This window comes from Schistocerca cancellata, chromosome 1 (genome assembly GCF_023864275.1).
Source record: "Schistocerca cancellata isolate TAMUIC-IGC-003103 chromosome 1, iqSchCanc2.1, whole genome shotgun sequence".
NCBI lineage: Eukaryota > Metazoa > Arthropoda > Insecta > Orthoptera > Acrididae > Schistocerca > Schistocerca cancellata.
Window position 1 is genome coordinate 257,825,925 of NC_064626.1, and position 20,222 is coordinate 257,846,146.

General features: G+C 43.4%; 1 protein-coding gene across 1 annotated transcript in view; it reads left to right on the plus strand.

The window, feature by feature from the left end:
• Positions 1-17,564, plus strand: part of LOC126168440 (uncharacterized) — a 116,903-nt gene extending 99,339 nt beyond the window's left edge. The window contains exons 7-8 of the mRNA XM_049920560.1: positions 8,081-8,246; positions 17,261-17,564. Coding sequence (XP_049776517.1) covers positions 8,081-8,246; positions 17,261-17,400 — 306 coding nt within the window. The 3' untranslated portion in view covers positions 17,401-17,564. The remainder of the gene's footprint in view (positions 1-8,080; positions 8,247-17,260) is intronic.
• Positions 17,565-20,222: the final 2,658 nt, after the last annotated feature.

The following is a 20,222-nucleotide window of genomic DNA, read 5'->3' on the forward strand; positions in this document are numbered from 1 at the left end:
CCTGTGCTAACCTCTTCATCTCAGAGTAATTGCAGCCTACGTCCTCAATTATTTGCTGGATGTATTCCAATCTCTGTCTTCCTCTGCAGTTTTTGCCTCCTACAGTTCCCTCTAGTACCATCGAAGTCATTCCATCATGTCTTAACAGATGTCCTATCATCCTGTCCCTTCTTCTTATCATTGTTTTCCACATATTCCTCTCCTCTACGACTCTGCGTAGAAACTCCTCATTCCTTACCTTATCAGTCCAGTAATTTTCAACATTCGTCTGTAGCATCACATCTCAAATGCTACGATTTTCTTCTCTTCCGGTTTTCCCACAGTCCTTGTTTGACTAACATACAATGCTTTACTCCAGACGTACATTTTCAGAAATTTCTTCCTCAGATTAAGGCCGATATTTGATAGTAGACTTCTCTTGGCCAGGAATGCCCTTTTTGCTATTGCTAGACTGCTTTGATGTCCCCCTTGCTCCGTCCGTCATTGTTATTTTATTGTCTAGGTAGCAGAATTCCTTAACTTCATCTACTTCGTGACCATCAATCGTTATGTTAAGTTTCCCGCCGCAATTCTCATTTCAACTACTTCTCATTACCTTCGTCTTTCTTTGGTTTACTCTCAATCCATACTCTGTAGACTGTTCATTCCGTTCAGCAGATCATATAATTCTTGAAACATCCCTGCAGATTAAAACTGTATGCCAGACCGAGACTCGAACTCGGGACCTTTGCCTTTCGCAGGCAAGTGCTCTACCAACTGAGCTACTTAAGAATGTAATTATTTTTCACTTTCACTCAGGATAACAATATTATCGGTGAATTGTATCACTGATATCCCTTCATCTCCAATTTTAATTCCACTCCTGAAGCTTTCTTTTAATTCCATCATTGCTTCGTTGATGTACAGATTGAACAGTAGGGGCGATATGCTACATCGTTGTCTTACACCCTTCTTAATACGAGCACATCGTTCTTGGTCGTCCTCGGTTATTATTCCCTCTTGGCTGTTGTACATATTGCATAAGTCCCGTCTCTCAGAATTGCCTCTCCCGAGCCTTTACCTTTCCTGAAGCCAAACTGATCGTCATAAAGCGCATCCTCAATTTTATTTTCCGTTCTTTTGAATATTATTCTTGTAAGCAACTTGGATGCTTGAGCTGTTAAACTGATTTTGCGATAATTCTCGCAGTTGTCAGCTCCTGCCGTCTTCGGAATTTGCGGATGATGCTTTCTCGGAAGTCAGATTGTATATCGCTAGACTCATACATTCCACACACGACACACCACTTTCCTCAATCATTTTATAAATTTCGATGGAGTGTTATTTATTCCTTCTGCGTTATTTGATCTTATATCCTCCAAAGCTCTTTCAAATTCTGATTCTAATACTGGATCCCCTATTTCTTCTAAATCGATTCCTGTTTCTTCTTTTCTCTTGATTTTTCTTTATTCTTGCTTCCACTATTAACCGAAACGTCAGAATTGCCTCTCCCGAGCCTTTACCTTTCCTGAAGCCAAACTGAGGGAAGACGAATGGAATATTCCAGAATTTGAATTACGAACAGCTGCTAGCATGAGTTTCTTAGAAGTAGATAACTTAGGGGTTGCGAAGCAACTCATATCGCTTGATACGGGCAAGTCTTCAGGTCCAGCTTGTATACCGATTAGGTTCCTTTCAGATTACGCTGATACAATAGCTCCCTACTTAGCAATCATATACAACCGCTCGCTCACCGATAGATCTGTACCTATAGATTGGAAAATTGCGCAGGTCGCACCAGTGTTTAAGAATGGTAGTAGGAGTAATCCATCGAACTACAGACCTATATCATTGACGTCGGTTTGCAGTAGGGTTCTGGAGCATATATTGTATTCAAACATCATGAATCACCTCGAAGGGAACGATCTATTGATACGTAATCAGCATGGTTTCAGAAAACATCGTTCTTGTGAAACGCAGCTAGCTCTTTATTCGCACGAAGTAATGGCCGCAATCGACAGGCGATCTCAAGTTGATTCCGTATTTCTAGATTTCCGGAAAGCTTTTGACACCGTTCCTCACAAGCGACTTCTAATCAAGCTGCGGGCCAATGGGGTATCGTCTCAGTTGTGCGATTGGATTCGTGATTTCCTGTCAGGAAGATCGCAGTTCGTAGTAATGGACGGCAAATCATCGAGTAAAATTTAAGTGATCTCAGGTGACAATCTGAGCAGTTCTCTTAGGTTGTTCACAGATGATGCTGTAATTTACCGTCTAGTAAAGTCATCCGAAGACCAATATCAGTTCAAAGTGATTTAGAAAAGATTGCTGTATGGTGTGGCAGGTGGCAGTTGACGCTAATTAACGAAAAGTGTGAGGTGATCCACATGAGTTCCAAAATAAATCCGCTGGAATTCGATTACTCGATAAATAGTACAATTCTCAAGGCTGTCAATTCAACTAAGTACCTGGGTGTTAAAATTACGAACAACTTCAGTTGGAAAGACCACATAGATACTATTGTGGGGAAGGCGAGCCAAAGGTAGCGTTTCATTGGCAGGACACTTAGAAGATGCAACAAGTCCACTAAAGAGACAGCTTACACTACACTCGTTCGTCCACTGTATTGTTGCGCGGTGTGGGATCTTTACCAGGTGGAATTGACGGAGGACATCGAAAGAATGCAAAAAAGGGCAGCTCGTTTCGTATTATCACGTAATAGGGGAGAGAGTGTGGCAGATATGATACGCGAGTTGGGATGGAAGTCATTAAAGCAAAGACGTTTTTCGTCACGGCGAGATCTATTTACGAAATTTCCGTCACCAACTTTCTCTTCCGAATGCGAAAATATTTTGTAGAGCCCAACCTACATAGGTAGGAATGATCATCAAAATAAAATAAGAGAAATTAGAGCTCGAACAGAAAGGTTTAGGTGTTCGTTTCTCCCGCGCGCTGTTCGAGAGTGGAATGGTAGAGAGATAGTATGATTGTGGTTCGATGAACCCTCTGCCAAGCACTTAAATGTGAATTGCAGAGTAATCATGTAGATGTAGATGTATCACATCAGAGAAATTTCGCCCTCATAGAAGCTTTCAATGTATTCTTTCCATCTATCCGCTCTCTCCTCTGCATTTAACAGTGGAATTCCCGTTGCACTCTTAATGTTATCACCCTAGCTTTTAATGTCACCGAAGTTGTTTTGACTTTCCCGTATGCTGAGTCTGTCCTTGCGACAATAATTTCTTTTTTGATGTTTTCACATTTTTCCTGCAACCATTTCGGCTTAGCTTGCCTACACTTCCTATTTATTTCATTCCTCAGCGACTTGTATTTCTCTGTGTCTGAGTTTCCCGGAACGTTTTTGTACTCCCTCCTTTCATCGATTAATTGTAGTATTTCTTCTGTTACCCACGGTTTCTTTGCATTTACCCTCTTCGTACCTATGTTTCCCTTCCCAACTTCTGTGATGGCCCTTTACTTCAACCATATCCCATCATTCCTTAATACTTCCGTATCCCACTTCCGAATCTTACTGACTACTGTTTTAAACTTCAGCCTACTCTTCATCACTACTACGTATATTGTGATCTGAGTCTATGTCTGCTTACGCCTTACAATGCAGAATCTGATTTCTGAATCTGTGTCTGGCCACGATGTAATCTAACTGAAATCTTCTCGTATCACCCGGCCTTTTCCAACTATATACATCCTCCTCTTGTGATTATTGAACAGAATATTCGCTATTACCCGCTGGAATTTGTCACACAACCCAGTATGGAGACTATAAATCTACTCTGTAGGAATCAGCATGGGTTTCTAAAAAGACGGACGTGTGAAACCCAGCTCGCGCTTTTCGTCAACGAGACTCAGAGGGCCATAGACACGGGTTCACAGGTAGATGCCGTGTTTCGTGACTTCCGGAAGGCGTTCGATACAGTTCTTCACAGTCGTTTAATGAACAAAGTAAGAGCATATGGAATATCAGACCAATTGTGTGATTGGATTGAGGAGTTCCTAGATAACAGAACGCAGCATGTCATTCTCAATGGAGAGAAGTCTTCCGAAGTAAGAGTGATTTCAGGTGTACAGCAGGGGAGCGTCGTAGGACTATTGATATTCACAATATATATAAATGTCCTTGTGGATGACATAGAAAGTTCACTGAGGCTTTTTGCGGATGATACTGTGGTATATCGAGAGGTTGTAAGAATGGAAAATTGTACGGAAATGCAGGAGGATCTGCAGCGAATTGACGCATGGTGCAGGGAATGGCAATTTAATCTCAATGTAGACAAGTGTAATGTGCTGCGAATACACAGAAAGATAGATCACTTATCATTTAGCTACAATATAGCAGGTCAGCAACTGGAAGCAGTTAATTCCATAAATTATGTGGGAGTACGCATCAGGAGTGATTTAAAATGGAATGATCATATAAAGTTGATCGTCGGTAAAGCAGATGCCAGACTGAGATTAATTGGAAGAATCCTAAGGAAATGCAATACGCAAACAAAGGAAGTAGGTTACAGTGCGCTTGTTCACCCAGTGCTTGAATACTGCTAAAAAAATTGGCTCTGAGCACTATGGGACTTAACAGCTGTGGTCATCAGTCCCGTAGAACTTAGAACTACTTAAACCTAACTAACCTAAGGACATCACACACATCCATGCACGAAGCAGGATTCGAACCTGCGACCGTAGCAGTCGCACGGTTACGGACTGCGCGCCTAGAACCGCGAGACCACCGCGGCGGGCTGAATACTGCTCAACAGTGTGGGATCCGTACCAGATAGGGTTGATAGAAGAGCTAGAACAGATCCAACGGAGAGCAGTGCGCTTCGTTACAGTATCATTTAGTAATCGCGAAAGCGTTACGTAGATGATAGACAAACTTCAGTGGAAGACTCTGCAGGAGAGACGCTCAGTAGCTCGGTACGGGCTTTTGTTGAAGTTTCGAGAATATACCTTCACCGAAGAGTCAAGCAGTATATTGCTAGCTCCTACGTATATCTCGCGAAGAGACCATGAGGATAAAATCAGAGAGATTAGAGTCAACACAGAAGCATACCGACAATCCTTCTTTCCACGAACAATACGAGATTGGAATAGAAGGGAGAACCCATAGAGGTACTCAAGGTACCCTCCGCCACGCACCGTCAGGTGGCTTGCGGAGTATGGATGTAGATGTAGATGTAGATGTAGATGTAGAATTAGTTTTACTCCTCTCTCATTCCTTGTCCCAAGCCATTATTCTGCTGTAACCTTTTCTTCGACGCCTTCCCCTATAACTACATTCCAGTCCCCCATGACTATTGGATTTTCATATCCCTTTGCTTGTTGTATTACCCTTTCAGTATCGTCATACACCTTCTCTCCCCCTACACCTTCAGCATGCGACGTTGGCATGTATACCTGAACTATCGTTGTCGGTGTTGGTTTGCTGTCGATTCTGATAAGAACAAACCCATCACTAAACTGTTCACAGTAACACAATCCCTACCGCACCTTACTATTCATAACGAATCTTACTCCCGTTATAACATTTTCTGCTGCTGTTGATATTATCCTATACTCATCGGACCAGAAATCCTTGTCTTCTTTCCACTTCACTTCACTGACTCCTACTATATCTAGACTGAGCATTTGCACTTCCCTTTTCAGATTTTCTAGTTTCCCTACCACGTTCAAGCTTCTGACACTCCACGCCCCGATTCGTAGAACGTTGTTCTTCCGTTGATTATTCAATCTTTTTCTCATGGTAACCTCCCCCTTGGCTGTCCCCTCGCGGAGATGCGAATGGAGGACTATTACGGAATATTTTTCCAATGGAGAGATCATCAACACAACTACTTCAATTACAGTTCACATGACCAGTGGATACACGCTACGTGCCTTTAATGCAGTGGTTTCCATTGCCTTCTGCATCCTCATGCCGTTGATCATTACTGATTCTTCCGCCTTTACGGGCAGTTTCCCACCCCTAAGACAAGAGAGTGCCCTAAACCTCTGTCCGCTTCTCCGCCCTCTTTGACAAGGCCGTTGGCAGAATGAGGGCGCCTTCTTATGCTCGAAGTCTTCGGCCGCCAATGCTGATTATTAATCAAAATTTAAGCAGCTGCGGGATTCGATCCCGGGACCCAAAACATTTTGCATCTGAATCAAAAACGCTAACATTTTTCATTTTTTTTGTTAATATCATTTTGTTCTTAATGATAGTTGTATTTGTTCGGGGTGGACATCCTATGACACTTGTTGAAGTTCATCGTTGATATACACTCCTGGAAATTGAAATAAGAACACCGTGAATTCATTGTCCCAGGAAGGGGAAACTTTATTGACACATTCCTGGGGTCAGATACATCACATGATCACACTGACAGAACCACAGGCACATAGACACAGGCAACAGAGCATGCACAATGTCGGCACTAGTACAGTGTATATCCACCTTTCGCAGCAAAGCAGGCTGCTATTCTCCCATGGAGACGATCGTAGAGATGCTGGATGTAGTCCTGTGGAACGGCTTGCCATGCCATTTCCAGTTGGACCAGCGTTCGTGCTGGACGTGCAGACCGCGTGGGACGACGCTTCATCCAGTCCCAAACATGCTCAATGGGGGACAGATCCGGAGATCTTGCTGGCCAGGGTAGTTGACTTACACCTTCTAGAGCACGTTGGGTGGCACGGGATACATGCGGACGTGCATTGTCCTGTTGGAACAGCAAGTTCCCTTGCCGGTCTAGGAATGGTAGAACGATGGGTTCGATGACGGTTTGGATGTACCGTGCACTATTCAGTGTCCCCTCGACGATCACCAGTGTCGTACGGCCAGTGTAGGAGATCGCTCCCCACACCATGATGCCGGGTGTTGGCCCTGTGTGCCTCAGTCGTATGCAGTCCTGATTGTGGCGCTCACCTGCACGGCGCCAAACACGCATACGACCATCATTGGCACCAAGGCAGAAGCGACTCTCATCGCTGAAGACGACACGTCTCCATTCGTCCCTCCATTCACGCCTGTCGCGACACCACTGGAGGCGGGCTGCACGATGTTGGGGCGTGAGCGGAAGACGGCCTAACGGTGAGCGGGACCGTAGCCCAGCTTCATGGAGACGGTTGCGAATGGTCCTCGCCGATACCCCAGGAGCAACAGTGTCCCTAATTTGCTGGGAAGTGGCGGTGCGGTCCCCTACGGCACTGCGTAGGATCCTACGGTCTTGGCGTGCATCCGTGCGTCGCTGCGGTCCGGTCCCAGGTCGACGGGCACGTGCACCTTCCGCCGACCACTGGCGACAACATCGATGTACTGTGGAGACCTCACACCCCACGTGTTGGTCCGCCGCTCGTGGTCTCGCGGTAGCGTTCTCGCTTCCCGAGCACGGGGTCCCGGGTTCGATTCCCGGCGGGGTCAGGGATTTTCACCTGCCTCGAGATGACTGGGTGTTTGTGTTGTCCTCATCATTTCATCATCATCCAGGAAAGTGGCGCAATTGGACTGAGCAAAGATTGGGTAATTGTACGGGCGCTGATAACCACGCTGTGAGCGCCCCACAAACCAAACATCATCATCACCCCACGTGTTGAGCAATTCGGCGGTACGTCCACCCGGCCTCCCGCATGCCCACTATACGCCCTCGCTCAGTCCGTCAATTGCACATACGGTTCACGTCCACGCTGTCGCGGCGTGCTACCAGTGTTAAAGACTGCGACGGAGCTCCGTATGCCACGGCAAACTGGCTGACACTGACGGCGGCGGTGCACAAATGCTGCGCAGCTAGCGCCATTCGACGGCCAACACCGCGGTTCCTGGTGTGTCCGCTGTGCCGTGCGTGTGATCATTGCTTGTACAGCCCTCTCGCAGTGTCCGGAGCAAGTATGGTGGGTCTGACACACCGGTGTCAATGTGTTCTTTTTTCCATTTCCAGGAGTGTATTTACTCGGCTTATTACAGAGGGCAGCTAACCCTTTAACCGAACACGCTGAGCTACCGTGCCAGTGTCTCATAGCTCCCGGGTGCTTGCTATCTTAACTCAATAAGCATAATTTTCAACTGCGTACTGTATATATTTTGCGGTCGTGAGCGGAGTAACTGTGTTGGCAGGTGTCACCATCAGAGCTGGAGGCGTGGCTCCTGGGACACCCTCAGGTGTCGGAAGCAGTGGTGGTGGGCCTGCCACATGACGAGGACCAGGAGCACCCTGCTGCCTTCGTCGTGCTGGCCCAGGGCGCTACCGTCACTCCTGACGAGTTGAAGCAACTGGTCAAAGGTGAGGCAAACCCCCTCTCGATATCTTGCAGTAATAACTTGGCATTTGCTGTCTTAAAATCAATAGTGTCTACTACGCACACACACACACACACACACACACACACACACACACACACACACATACACTCACACACACACACACACACACATACACACACGCACACATATACATATATACAGGGTGATTGATGGATTGTGACCGGGCCAAATATCTCACGAAATAAGCGTCAAACGAAGAAACTGCAAACAACGAAACTTGTCTAGGTTGAAGGGGGAAACCAGATAGCGCTATGGTTGGCCCGCTAGATGGCGCTGCCATAGGTCAAACGGATATCAAATGCGTTTTTTTTAATAGGAACACCCATTTTTATTACATATTCCTGTAGTACGCAAAGAAATATGAATGTTTTTGTTGGACCACTCTTTTCGCTTTGTGATAGATGGCACTGTAATAGTCAAAAACATATGGCTCACAATTTTAGATGAACAGTTGGTAACAGTTAGGTGTTTCAAGTTAAAACACAGAACGTAGGTACGTTTGAACATTTTATTTTGGTTGTTCCATTGTGATACAAGTACCTTTGTGAACTTAGCATTTCTGAGAACGCACGCTGTTACAGTGATTACCTGTAAATACCACATTAATGCAATAAATGCTCAAAATGATGTCCGTCAACCTCAATGCATATGGCAATACGTGTAACGACACTCCTCTCAACAACGAGTAGTTCGCCTTCCGTAATATTCGCATATGCAAGGACAATGCGCTGACGCATGTTGTCAGGCGTTGTCGGTGGATCACGATAGCAAATATCCTTCAACTTTTCCCACAGAAAGAAATCCGGGGACGTCAGATCCGGTGAACGTGCGGGCCATGGTATGGTGCTTCGACGACCAACCCACCTGTCATAAAATATGCTATTCAATACCGCTTCAACCGCACGCGAGCCGGATATCCATCATGCTGGAAGAACATCGCCAGTCTGTCATGTAGTGAAACATCTTGTAGTAACATCGGTAGAACATTACGTAGGAAATCAGCATACATTGCACATTGCACCATTTAGATTGCCATCGGTAAAATGGGGGCCAATTACCCCTCCTCTCATAATGCCGCACCATACATTAACCCGCCAAGGTCGCTGATGTTCCACTTGTCGCAGCTATCGTGGATTTTCCGATGCCCAATAGTGCATATTATGCCCATTTACGTTACCGCTGTTGGTGAATGACACTCCGTCGCTAAATAGAACGCGTGCAAAAAAGTCTGTCATCGTCCCGTAATTTCTCTTATGTTCAGTGGCAGAACTGTACACGACGTTCAAAGTCGTCACCATGCAATTCCTGGAGCATAGAAATATGGTAAGGGTTCAATCGATGTTGATGTAGCATTCTCACCACCGACGTTTTTGAGATTCCCGATTCTCGCACAGTTTGTCTGCTACTGATGTGGGGATTAGCCGCGACAGCAGCTAAAATACCTACTTGGACATCATCACTTGTTGCAAGTCTGGTTGACCTTTCACATGTGGCTGAACACTTCCTGTTTCCTTAAATAACGTAACTATCCGACGAACGGTCCGGACACTTGGGTGATGTCGTCCAGGATACCAAGCAGCATACATAGCACACGCCTGTTGGGCATTTTCATCACAACAGCCGTACATCAACACGATATCGACGTTTTCCGCAATTGGTAAACGGTCCATTTTAACACGGGTAATGTATCACGAAGCAGATACCGTCCGCACTGGCGGAATGTTACGTGATACCACGTACTAAGAGGTTTGAGACTATTACAGCGCCATCTGTCACAAAGCGAAGAAAGTGGTCCAACTAAAACATTCATATTTCTTTACGTACTACACGAATATGTAATAAAAATGGGGGTTCCTGTTTAAAAAAACGCAGTTGATATCAGTTTGACCTATGGCAGCGCCATCTAGTAGGCCAACCATAGCACCATCTGGTTTCCCCGTTCAAGTTAGAAGAGTTTCGTTCTTTGTAGTTTTTTCGTTTGATGCTTATTTAGTGAGATATTTGGCCCGGTCACTATCAATGGAAAAATGTCGCAACAATAAGAAGTAATCAGTGTAGAGTAACAAGATTTTGGGAATACATTTGTCTAAGTAACATATTAATACTGCAAGATCACAGGTTAATAGAAGCTCAAGATAATTCATTGCAAATGTGAAATGTTGGTGCATTAATAACTGGTGTAGCCGGCAGAACATTGAATGAAAGCATGTAAAGTGTGCACATTGTGTTGTAATGAGCTGGATTTTAGTTTGTGGGATGGAGGTCCGTGCCTGTTGCTTGATCGGCCAATAGAGGGACAGTTAATGCTGTATGTGGCTGACGCTGGAGTTGTTGTTTGATGATGTAACACATGTGCTCGGTTGGAAACAGAACTAGTGATCGAGGAGGCCAAGTCAACGTCTCAACACTCTGTAGAGCATATTGGTTCACGACCGTGGTATGTGGGTGAGTTCACCCTTTTGGAAAACACCCCCTATTCATGAAAGTCAGCACAACAGGTTGGAACGACAGACTGATGTACAGATTTGCAGTCAGGGTAACTACGAGAGAGCATTCGAGACGATTAGGTAGCCCAAAGTGTCTAGCACGTAGACTGAGTGCAGGCTCTCAACTGGCCTTCTCCTAACGAACACATAGCCGTCACTGGAGGGGAGAAGGAAGCACCTTACGTTCGGAAACACAACTCCCCTCCACCCTGTCCTCCAATGAGCTCTCGCTTGTCACCATTGAAGCTCCAAATGGCGGTGGTTTGGGTTCAGTGGATTGCACATTCCTGGGAATCTGGGTCGGAGGTGTTCTTGAAGCAAACGATTTGTAACTTCCTTATGTCACTCCTGCTGCAATGAAGCGCCAGAAAAACTGGTACTGGCGTGCGTATTCAAAAACGGAGATATGTTAACAGGCAGAATACGACGCTCCGCTCGGCAACGCTTATATAAGACAAGTGTCTGGCGCAATTGTTAGATCGGTTACTGCTGGTTCAATGGCACGTCATCAATATTTAAGTGAGTTTGAATGTGGTTCTATAGTAGGCGCACGGGCGATGGGACACAGCATCTCCGAGGTGGCGATGAAGTGGGGATTATTCCATACTACTATTTGACGAGTGTACCGTGAATATCAAGGATCCGGTAAAACGTCAAATCTCCGACATCGCTGAAGCCGGAAAAAGATCCTGCAAGAACAGGACCTACGACGACCGAAAAAGATTCGTTCACCATGACAGAAGTGCTACCCTTCCACAAATTTCTGCAGATTTCAATGCTGGGTTACCAACAAGTTTCAGCTTATGAACCATTCGGAGCCGAAGGTCCACTCGTGTATCCTTGATGACTGCACGACACAAAGCTTTACGCCTCATCCGGGTCCATCAGCACCGACATTAGACGGTTGATTACTGGAAACATGTTGGCTGGTAGGACGAGTCTCGTTTAAAATTGTTTCAAGAGGACGGACGTGTACGGGCATAGAGACAGCCTCATGAATCCATGGACCCTGCAGGTCAGCAGAGGACTGTTCAAGCCGGTGGAGGGTCTGTAATGGTGTGGGGCGTGTGCAGTTGGAGTGGTATGGACCCCTGATGCGTCTAAAAACAACTCTGACAGGTGACAGGTGACACATATGTAAGCATTCTCTCTGATCACCTGCATCCATTCATGTCCATTGTGCATTCCGATGGGCTTGGGAAATTCCGGTAGGACAATGCGATAACCTACACGACCATAGAATTGCTACAGTATGGCTCATGGAACCATCTTCTGAGTTAAAACACTTCTGATGGCCACCAAACTCCCCAGAGATGAACATTATTGAGCATATCTGGGATGCTTTGTAATGTGCTTTTCAGAAGAGATCTCAGCCCCCTCGTACTCTTACGGATTTGTGGACAGCTTTGCAGGATTCATAGTGTTAATTCCTCCAGCACTACTACAGACATTAGTCAAGGCCATGCCACCTTGTGTTGCCGCATTTCTGCGTCCTCCCAGGGGCCCTACACTATATTAGGCAAGTGTCCTAGTTTCTTTGGCTCTTCGTTGTAAATTGCTACTGCAGATTCAGTACAGTGCACCAGATCCATACATTAAACACAATGATCTACCCTCTCAGTAGTCATGCATGGCCATTCAGAGCCTGCTAGTCTCCTTGGGACCATACATCAAGGAGGTCACCGCTGCGAGCAATCGTGTACAGTGGCTATGTTCCTGTCAAGTCTGTTTGAAATGTCGCAGAAGGAATATCTAACTTGTCTAGCATTATTACAGGACCTATGTGTTGATAATGGCGTCTTTGTCACCTTAAAGACATACTTGACTAACATCAACTCAGCACGTACAATCTCAAAGGCAACTAACGCTCATGACCATTACAGCTTGAATTTAAAGCAAACCTGATTTTAATTCTCATAGTGGTGCTACTAGCGCTACTCTTATGCGAGTTTTTCCTGAATGCCCCAATTACTTAAATTAGAGGAAACCATTAGTACGTCACAAAATAAAATGGAAACATTTGCTTTCAGCGATTCTGTTTCGGATATGTTGTTTACGTTGGTAACACTGCTGTTTTACAACGTCTGCAGATGATCGTCATTGCTGCTGTTTGACATCTCTTTTGTGCACTGTTTTGTTTATGACCTACTGAAAGTTTGTTTGTTGACAATGTGCTAAGGATTTGTGTATGTCTAGATATTCATTAGTGTACAATAAGTACTAATAATGTCATACATCAAGTTTACAAACAAAGCAGTCCGTAATATTTAGAGGAAACTGTGTACATGATCTTGAGGAATGTTTCAGCTTTTTGTCTTGATGGTGATGTTGTTTGTAGTGGATTCTAAAATCTCCCTACTGGTTTGTTATTCAGTTTCTTCCAGCTAATCTACTTATCGGCTGTTTACATTTGGCAATTTCCTTTATCAGACAAGATTCCTCAACAGTAAAAAGTTGTTTATGATATTTATCACAAGAAACCTCTCTCCCGGAACTTTACACACAATCATGAATTGAATTTAGTCTTCTACTACTAGACAGACATATATTACGAAATTATATATACAGTTATGTAAACCATATGTATCTCCATAGATGCCTCATACATCAAAATGAATTCATTGCTACTTTTGCTGAAGTATGTGGACATATATAGATAATTAATATATATTCACCAATGAAGTAATCATTACATACAGCCCGCCAAGATAAAGCTTGAAGATGAAGAAATGCGGTAGGATGAAAAATATGTTTCAGTAACACTTTGATGCACATTTAATATAACTCAGTTCTTAATAGCAATTTCCCACAAGTTCAAATTTTCAGAATTCTTGTACGCATATCTCCTTACGTTTATGAAGCATTACACTAATATTTTTTTTTGGTATGTTGTAGTCCTCTACACCGATCTAGTAGAGCTTAACTCAAGTGCAAGATGAAATTAGAGAGAACGAAAATTAATAATTAGCGGAATTTTTCTAAAAATTAAATTAGAGTTTTTATTCTGGGTAATATACTTTACGTGGAAAATTAAACGGGTGTAATATCTCATCCAACTTGCCATACATATCTGGTAAAAATTTGATCTACTTCACATGTGTGGTATAGCATTAATCGGTACATTAATTTGAAGCAGCATTTTTAGAAAATTTGATGCATCACTCTTTTAATTACCTTTTTTATGAACATTACTAAGTCCTCCATTATTCAAAATACTGGCAAATTGCGTAGAAACTGCTGTGCATCAACAGTGAAAAAGTACAAAACTGTGCAACATGTAAAAAAGAAAGAATTATTGAAAGGAAGAGGTGCACATTTTCACCATAATATGGAGCCCTGTGTCCGTAAGTCCACCTCAACAGCGATGGAAGGCGTCGGACATGATATCAGCCCAAAAAGTGATAGAATTTCCTTCTTGGTAAACCAGTGTGACTGCATCTCTGAGCTGGGCATTCGTATCTGTCCGCCTACACATTATCCTCTGATAATCACGCCTTTCACCCCATTATATGCTGGACAGAGAGTCCCGCAGACATTCATAAAGTGGAAGGAAAGCCCTGCGGTGTGTAAAACGTCCTGTTGGGAAACCGATTGTTGCAGGTATCGCGCGTGTCTCTCCTTTCGCCATTCATCTCTTTGTAGCATAATCACCTCAGTGAGCCTAACACTTGTGTGTGCTGGATCTGGAACAACACAGGTACGAAGCTTAGAAGCACAACGAAAATTTTCGATTCATCTACCTTAAAAAGTGAGCTTCACCTATGAACGTAACTGATAAATAATTTAATTTATTTTACTCTGTGTGTGATGCTTTCAAATTAAGTCAGAAGATCCTGAAACAATTACTTTCTTTACACTTTAGAGCAACAGAAATTTCGTAGACATATATGAAGCTCTTACTTAATAAAATTTCCCCAGTTTCCTTGCCCAGCGGTACACGATTTTCGTAAAGAACAAACTAAAGGAGTTGTAACGTATGAAGATCTGAAATTTAGCGCCTGTCAGTTGTGCGGCCAATCAGTTGTAAGCATTGCAGACGTTTCGCTGCCTGGAAGAATGGTCCTAATACCACGCTCAACCTCCAACATACAGGGTGATTCCGTGATGTTACAGACTTTCAGGGATGACAGGCAAAAGTTTCAATTTGAGTTAAAGGACCCTGGTCCATGCTCCACGTCCAACATACAGGGTGATTCCGTGATGTTACAGACTTTCAGGGATGACGGGTAAAAGTTTCAATTTGAGGCAAAGGACCCTGGTCCATGCTCCACCTCCAACATACAGGGTTACAGACGTTCAGGGATGACGGGGAAAAGTTTCAGTTTGAGATAAGGGACCCTGGTCCATGCTCCACCTCAAACATACAGGGTGATTCCATGATGTTACAGACTTTCAAGGATGACGGGTAAAAGTTTCAATTTGAGGTAAAAGACCCTGGTCCATGATCCACCTCCAACATACAGGGTGATTCCGTGATGTTACAGACTTTCCGGGATGATGGGCAAAAGTTTCAATTTGAGGTAAAGGACCATGGTCCATGCTTCACCTCCAACATACAGGGTGATTTCCTGATGTTACAGACTTTCAGGGATGACCGGTAAAAGTTTCAATTTGAGGCAAAGGACCCTGGTCCATGCTCCACCTCCAACATACAGGGTGATTCCCTGATGTTACAGACTTTCAGGGATGACGGGCAAAAGTTTCAATTTGAGGTAAAGGACCCTGGTCCATGCTCCACCTCCAACATACAGGGTGATTCCGTGATGATACAGACTTTCAGGGATGACGGGTAAAAGTTTCAATTTGAGGTAAAGGACCGTGGTCCTGAAACGACGAAGTCGACAGTTATAAGCGAATATCGTTTTGTTATTCGTGACAGTCCAAAACATGTACTGCTACTGTTGTTGGTGAGATTGTAGGTACGATTCTTTCAGGTACGGTAGTATGGACCAAAACAGGAAATAAATCTCCAGTAAACAACGGGTCTAAAGCGTATACCGTAAAGTTATGAGCAGTTGTTCATCTCGCTCCTATAAAACACATCTCTCCACTGAAGAACTGCCCATTTCTCTTAGTGTATGCATTTTAGAGCCCATATTTACTGCATATTTTTAAAGTTTTGGCCCACATTGTCTGTTAAAAATATAGAAATCAAGGAGCTTGCAGTAGGAGAGATGAGTTTGACAGTATCGAAGGTGAGGAATCGTTCATAACTCTTAGGTTATGCAATTCGGGCCTATGATTGGTAGACATTTTTTCTTATAAGGATTATAAGCGAAAATAGTTCTGATGCCTCCTACAGTGAAACAACATTTTGTATCGTTTTGTCCCACATTGTTTCTTCCAAAAATATAGAAACCAAGGAGCCTGCAGCAGGGGAGATGTATTTCCACAGTATTGAAGGTGAGAAAGCGCTCATAGATCTCAGGTTATGCAATTGGGGCCTGTGTTTGGTACACATTTTTTCTTGCTTTCATTCCATGACTAGGGGGCCCCTTACCTTCAATTGATACAGTTAAACATCTCCACCATCACTGATAGTTTGTCTACTTCATCACGGGATTATTCTGTGCATCATAACTCATTAGGCGTCCCGCAAAGAGCATCCTAGCGAGGGAAATCAGTTTCCGCAATGTTTGCAAAACATATGACTCAACAATTGTACTGGGTCAGCATATGGATCACCACACCAACAAAAAATAAACAAAAGAAGAAAAACTGAGAGGCCAGTGAGACTGGAGATGATAAACTTGTACGAAATTAAAGGAACTATAGTGTTGTATCCGCGACACCAACAGTCTCAATCTGCAGACCTGACAGCTTTACGTATCACAGACAGTTTTGGTAATGTTTCTAAAATTTTTGGGAAGTGCTAACGAAGACTTATTTTGAAAACGATGAAAGCATTGATGGCGAACTTCTTTGGTTTTACGTTGAAATATTAAGCGGACAACAGTGCCCTATGATTATAAAGGTTTCCTGTCTTACCTTAGATCAAACATACAGAACCACGTCGCAGCCCTTATGAAGATAGATACCCCGATAGATCAAATTCCATACGTTTTCCCATTTCCTTACCTGACTGTGTGTGCGATGGGGGGAATAAATTAAGAATTAAATTTCGCTCATTCGAATCTTTATTAATGTTAATGATAACAGGTCCCCATTCATTTTTAAAGCATCGCTATGAGATAGAATCGCTGCTATTGTGCCAGTAGCTCTCAGACTTGCTCGGTGTTACTTGTCATTATGGTTACTAACATTCGGACCATACATGATGCTTCATAATGACATTCCTCAGAGGAGAGTTTGAACTGACAGAGATCAGCTACCCCTACACATAGTGTACTTTTATCCCTGCCCTGAGAAAGGTACACCTTATGTGCTACACCATTGCAGTCTATCTAATCTAGGCTACACCACTCACTGCCCATCGCAGTGAAATAAAGATAGTGCAATAAAGATCGTCACTTGTTGTTGTTTTCAGAGAAAGCGTGCGGCAGCGAGGAGAAACTGCTACATGGGGGCGTGTTCCTGGTGGAGTCCATCCCTCGCGTGGCCACTGGAAAGGTCAGCAGGGGGCAGCTGCGGCGCGCTCTCCTGGAGAGGGTGACAGGAAGGGCCTAAGCACTCTCTCAGAAATAGCAGCTGACGTCTTCAGGGGTTCGCTGCAGTCTCACAGGGCAACGGGTACCTTCCATACGACAGCAGACTACACAATAACCCACTTGCTATCTTCTGTACATCTCTGTTCGCTGGTGTAACATTATGTCTGTAATAAAGTCACAATCCTTGCAGAATAAGAACTGTGAGTTATTCATTCAGTCACAATCAAAAGCCAGACAGTACTTCAGTACGGGAAATATGTACAAAATGTTTAATGCTATATGCTGGTCACTACAATTAGGGGATCAATCGATTTTGTTGACTTAATTGTATAATTTTCGCTTCATCTCAATTGTCTAATCTGTTGTGTATAAGTGACTGCATATTTTTCCCATGATTGCATTGATCTGTTGCGGCAAATTGTACGCAAGCCATATGCTACGGCCTAGCTGATGTGTGGAGAAGGCACGGTGGCATATGCCAGGGCCCCTATTGTCACGTGAAGTATAATCTGCGTGGAAAATACGTACAATATCCATTAGTAATGACTTTAGTGGTATCATTTAATCAAATGAATCCCTTGCGTAGGCGTGCAACTAAATTATATGACCTATGTAGTTAAAATCAATTTTCGATGTTCAGTGTGTTAACATTGCCAAGAAAATTATAATTTTTCTTTTAAATCATCGGTCTTTTGACTGGTTTGATGCTGTTGGCCATCTTTTGTGTTAACTTTTTTAATGTGTACATACCTGCTACATTCTGTCTAATCAGTTTTGTATACTCTCATCTTTGAATACAGCCTCTCCATTGGCAAGTTACGAATTTTTAGATGTCTCACAAATCATTCCTCTTCTTCTATTAACCTTCTTATGTTACTGAAATTGTGAAGAAGAGGAGCTTCTTTGTTTTATGAATACCACTTATCTTGCAGGCTTCAAGGCTTTCGAGACGAATCTTGGAAAGTATGCTCGTATTGTTTGCATCTAGCACTTTGGTGAACTTTCTGTATGAAAAGTTTGCTGCCCAGACGATCAAACTTGAAGGCATCGTTCTTTAGGGCGCTAAAGATGTCACTATAGAGAGGAAGTAAAGGCTAACAGCTCACAGAGAACCATCAGACTTGACTGTAAATGGGAGTTGTTCAAGTTTAGAACGTGCTAATGTTCTGCGCTGGTGATCCTTACGAGACGAGGTTGTGCGATGGTTCAGCACAGTAACTTACTGGAAATTTTGTCACAGGCAGCCATTCAAAGTACAGTGATTCAAATGACATTGCGTCAGATTACGGTTAAGTATGTTAAAACACAATTTCATGACTGTGAACTCATCTTAAAGTAAGTTTCTCCACAAATTACTACCACCAGGAACGACAGTCAGCTACTAATCGCACACCGCTGCAACAGGGCTCCCACGCACTTAGCCGATGGGCTACACGACACTGTGCTGTCCGCACGTAAGGAGAAGACCGCTGTCAGATGAGGGAAGAGGTAATGACCGGGGAAACAACCCTGTGCACATGAAGAATACACAGAGAAATATCCTAGAAGAAAACATAGCCGTCTCATTGTCAGTGTGTTATCTGCAGTGACGACGTATTCTAATTTTTGCGATTTATAATAATACCGAAGTGGTCCAGTATTAGCTGTCATCATGGTGCATTTCTGAGTGACGTGAGAAAAGATCTCCACATTGATTACAGATCATTAGCTGAACAATTGATGAGTCAGGGGAAAAATATAGGTAAGTCAGTTATTTCGAAATTGAGTTATTTCTACAGCTCGATTCAGATTGATCATACGCGTCTGTTGAGAGGATAAAAGTGTAAAAAGCCAAGGGAGTCGAGAGACAGCATTCAAAGTTTTGTTGTAAGAGCCAGGTAAGTCAACAAAAAATTTTAGATTATGCAACGCAAAGGCATTGACGGAAACAGCCGGAAATTTGAGCGAAATAATCGAAGTATCCAGGCGCAAGCTATCCCCTTTCACTGTGGTCGGTGTTAATCAAAAATGGTGTTGGATTAGAAAGTACTATTGAACTCAAAGAGCGCTGCAAAATGCTGCCTGTTAAGATATAATCCGAATCCAGTCACTGCCTTACGCTGAAATGTCAAAAAACGTATCACAGAGAAATGCAAACTCGCATCATAAAGACATGACAAGAACGGCGACCAATCGGTGGGCTGCTTGAGATGCCCATACCTGCTTTTAATGGGATGTTTAACTTCGGAATTCTTTAGTTGTCTTCTGCACAATGGTCTAGCTTTGCAGTTATCTGCTTTTCGCTATAATGTAACTCGAAAAATTCCGTTATTTATTCTAGATCTCCTTCCATTTCCCAGGCTAAAATATGGAGGTTTTTAAAGCCCGATAAAGTTTTGCCATCCTGATGCTGTGAAGTTCTTCAGTCAGCTACCTCATAGGTAAATATTCGTGATGTGATTACTGTCACTGTATTATCGCAAAAAAAGTTGTTTAGTCGTGATTATTAATGAAATTATTGCGTCTTTTTTTTATTTAACTTACCTGTTTCTTTTCCTTTAAAGAGCGACGTTTATCTGCATTTTGGGAAACAAACTGGTCGCCAATAAAGCTATTTCCACATCCGATAAGTCTAAGATGTATGTCCGTTACGTCAGTATTTTATGTTGATGAGACTTGACTTGATGGAAATTTGACTTTCAGAAAATGCTGGAACATATTGAAGTAGTAGTAATCAAAAACAACTTACGTGCAGCAAAGAGGGTGGTTGCTGTAGATCTTGGAGTACACTTAGGCGTCGTTAAAGTATGTGAATTAAATTCCAGCATGGAAACAGTTACTGACGATCGCATGGGCAGACGA